Here is a 2,856-nt window from a genome sequence, read left to right on the forward strand (position 1 = left end):
TCAAAGATTAGAATTGGGAAACTGGGCCTCAAAATCATTGTAAAACATCCAAGTAGCATCTTCTGGAGGAAATCCTAGCCATTTAATCAAAACTTTCGTAGCAGCAACTCTGCCTCGTTTTACCAGCTGCCTTTCTAGGATAGCTTCAGGCTCCTTAGGTATGGCAGAATCATGAAAAAGGGCAGGTAAGACACCAGCTGCTTGAGAAGGATCACGGCATTTCTTTAACTGAGAAACGTGAAATACTGAATGAATCTGAGCAGAAGAAGGAAGGTGCAACTGATAGGCAACCTTGCCAATCTTATCCACGACTTGGAAAGGGCCATAATACTTGGGACTCAACTTTTCATTACTGCGCTGCTGTATGGACATTTGCTTAAAATATTGCAGCTTCAAATAGACCCAATCGCCAACATTAAATGCACGTTCACTCCTATTTTTGTCTGCATGCTGCTTCATTCTGTTTTGAGCCTTCTGAAGTTGGAATTGCAGCATTCTCATAATCTGTTCTCATTTCTTTGAAGGCTTCGTCATGATGTCATTGAGAGAAGAACCTGGCAAATAGGGTAAATGGAGTGGTGGGGCCTGACCATATAACACTTCATAAGGAGTTGTATGAAGTGAACAATGGAAGTTAGTGAGATGCCATCACTCAGCCAGGGGAAGCCACTTGCTCCATGTGTGAGGATGTTCATGACACATGCACCTTAGATAGGTCTCAAGACATCTATTTACCACCTCTGTTTGACCATCCGTTTGAGGGTGGTAGGCAGTTGACCTTAATAAGTCAATACCTTGAATTTTGAACAACTCAGTCCAGAAGTTACTAAGGAAGATAGTGTCTCTGTCACTTACAATAGAGTCTGGTAAACCATGTAACTTGAAAACATTATCCATGTAAGCCTGGGCTACCGTTATTGAAGAAAAAGGATGAGCTAAAGCTATGAAATGGGCTGCCTTACTCAACCTGTCCACCACCACAAAGATAACATTGTTCCCGTTAGAAGTAGGTAATCCTTCTATAAAATCCATAGAAACAGCAGACCAAACAGTCTCAGGGATTGGCAATGGTTGTAACATGCCAGGATACTTAGCATTATCATACTTGCATTTCTGACACACATCACAAGTGCGAATATGTTCGTGAATATCCTTCTTCATACCCTTCCAATAGAACAAGGATTGAATCTTATGCAAGGTAGTATCCCTGCCTGAATGTCCTCCCACGGGCGAGTTGTGAAACCATTTTAAAATTTCTTTTCTCAACTCAATATTAAGTCCCACCACTAATTTTCCTTTTCTCCTTAATTGGGAATTACACCATGTATGATGCTTATGGAGATCAGGATTTGTGCTTAAGTCTGTAATAAGCTTCTTCAAATCAGGATCTAATTCCCAAGACTCAACCACCTTTTGATAGAGATCAGTTTGTTCTGCGTTAATGACCATTAATGGAAGATCCGAAATTTGGTCGAGTCTAGAAAGTGCATCTGCTACTTTATTTTCTGAACCCTTTTTATACTGTATCTCAAAATCATACCCCATGAGTTTGGTCATAAGGTCTTGTTGAGAAGGAGTTGAAATCTTCTGCTCCAGCAGATACTTCAAACTCTTTTGATCTGTCTTAATGATGAAATGCCTATTAAGTAGATAAGAGCTCCATTTCTGTACAGCATAAACCACAGCAATCAATTCTCTTTCATAGGCTGATTTAGCTTGGTTCTTAGGGCTTAAGGCTTTACTGATATAAGCCAAAGGATGACCCTGCTGCATAAGAACAGCTCCAATACCATGCCCTGAAGCATCAGTCTCAATCACAAATTCTTCATTGAAATCAGGGAGTCTAAGTATTGGAGATTCACAAAGCAAAGTCTTGAGGGTGTCAAAGGCTGTGTTAGCTTCTTTATTCCAAGAAAACTTGTCTTTCTTGAGTAGGTCAGTCAATGGTTTGGCAATCTGCCCATAGCCTTTGACAAACCTCCTGTAATACCTTGATAATCCCAAAAATCCTCGAAGTTGTTTTAAAGTAGAGGGAAGAGGCCAAGACTGAACTGCTGCAACTTTACTTGGATCAGTGGCAACTCCTGCTGCTGAGATGTAGTGTCCCAAATATTCAACCTTGGCAACAGCAAAAGCACACTTGCTTTTTTTCAGGAATAAATTGTTGGATAAGAGCACAGAAAACACACTCTCAACATGTTTCAAATGAGAATCATGATCCTTGCTATAGATCAATATATCATCAAAAAAGACTAACACAAATTTCCTGAGGAAAGGTTTTAGAATGTAATTCATAAGACTCTGAAATGAGGCAGGAGCATTAGTAAGTCCAAATGGCATAACCACACATTCATAGCGCCTTTCATGAGTCTTGAATGCTGTTTTGTAGACATCTTCTTTGTGCATTCTTAATTGATGGTAACCAGCCATGAGATCCAGTTTTGTGAATACAGTAGCTCCACCAAGTTCATCCAATAAATCATCCAAAAGAGGTATTGGAAATTTATCCTTCACAGTTTGATTATTTACATCCCTATAATCCACACATAATCTCCATGACCCATCTTTCTTGCCTACCAAAACCACAGGAGAGGCATAAGGACTGCAACTGGTTTGAATTACACCTTTGTCTAACAACTCATTCACCATTTTTTCAATGATATTCTTTTGTAAAAAAAGGTATCTATAAGGCCGTTTATTCACAGGGTGAGAAACAGCCTTTACTGGAATTCTGTGGTCAAAATGAGGCCTGAATGGAGGTAGTGTTGTGGGTTCCTCAAACAGCCCACCATACTTAGTTAGTACGGTATCCATAGCACCTGTACTATCAGTTGCAGGGGCAACCATTAGCAGTGA

General features: G+C 40.0%; 1 protein-coding gene across 1 annotated transcript; it reads right to left on the reverse strand.

The window, feature by feature from the left end:
- On the reverse strand, positions 1 to 501 carry LOC141600945 (uncharacterized). Its single transcript, XM_074421202.1, has one exon. The coding sequence runs from the start codon at positions 499 to 501 to the stop codon at positions 1 to 3; it is 501 nt and encodes a 166-aa protein (XP_074277303.1).
- Between the last annotated feature and the right edge of the window lie 2,355 nt (positions 502 to 2,856).

This window comes from Silene latifolia, chromosome 9 (assembly GCF_048544455.1).
Source record: "Silene latifolia isolate original U9 population chromosome 9, ASM4854445v1, whole genome shotgun sequence".
Taxonomy (NCBI): domain Eukaryota; kingdom Viridiplantae; phylum Streptophyta; class Magnoliopsida; order Caryophyllales; family Caryophyllaceae; genus Silene; species Silene latifolia.

Coding starts and splice junctions, on each gene's coding strand:
- LOC141600945 (XM_074421202.1), bottom strand. CDS start 501: ATGAGAATGCTGCAATTCCAACTTCAGAAGGCTCAAAACAGAATGAAG.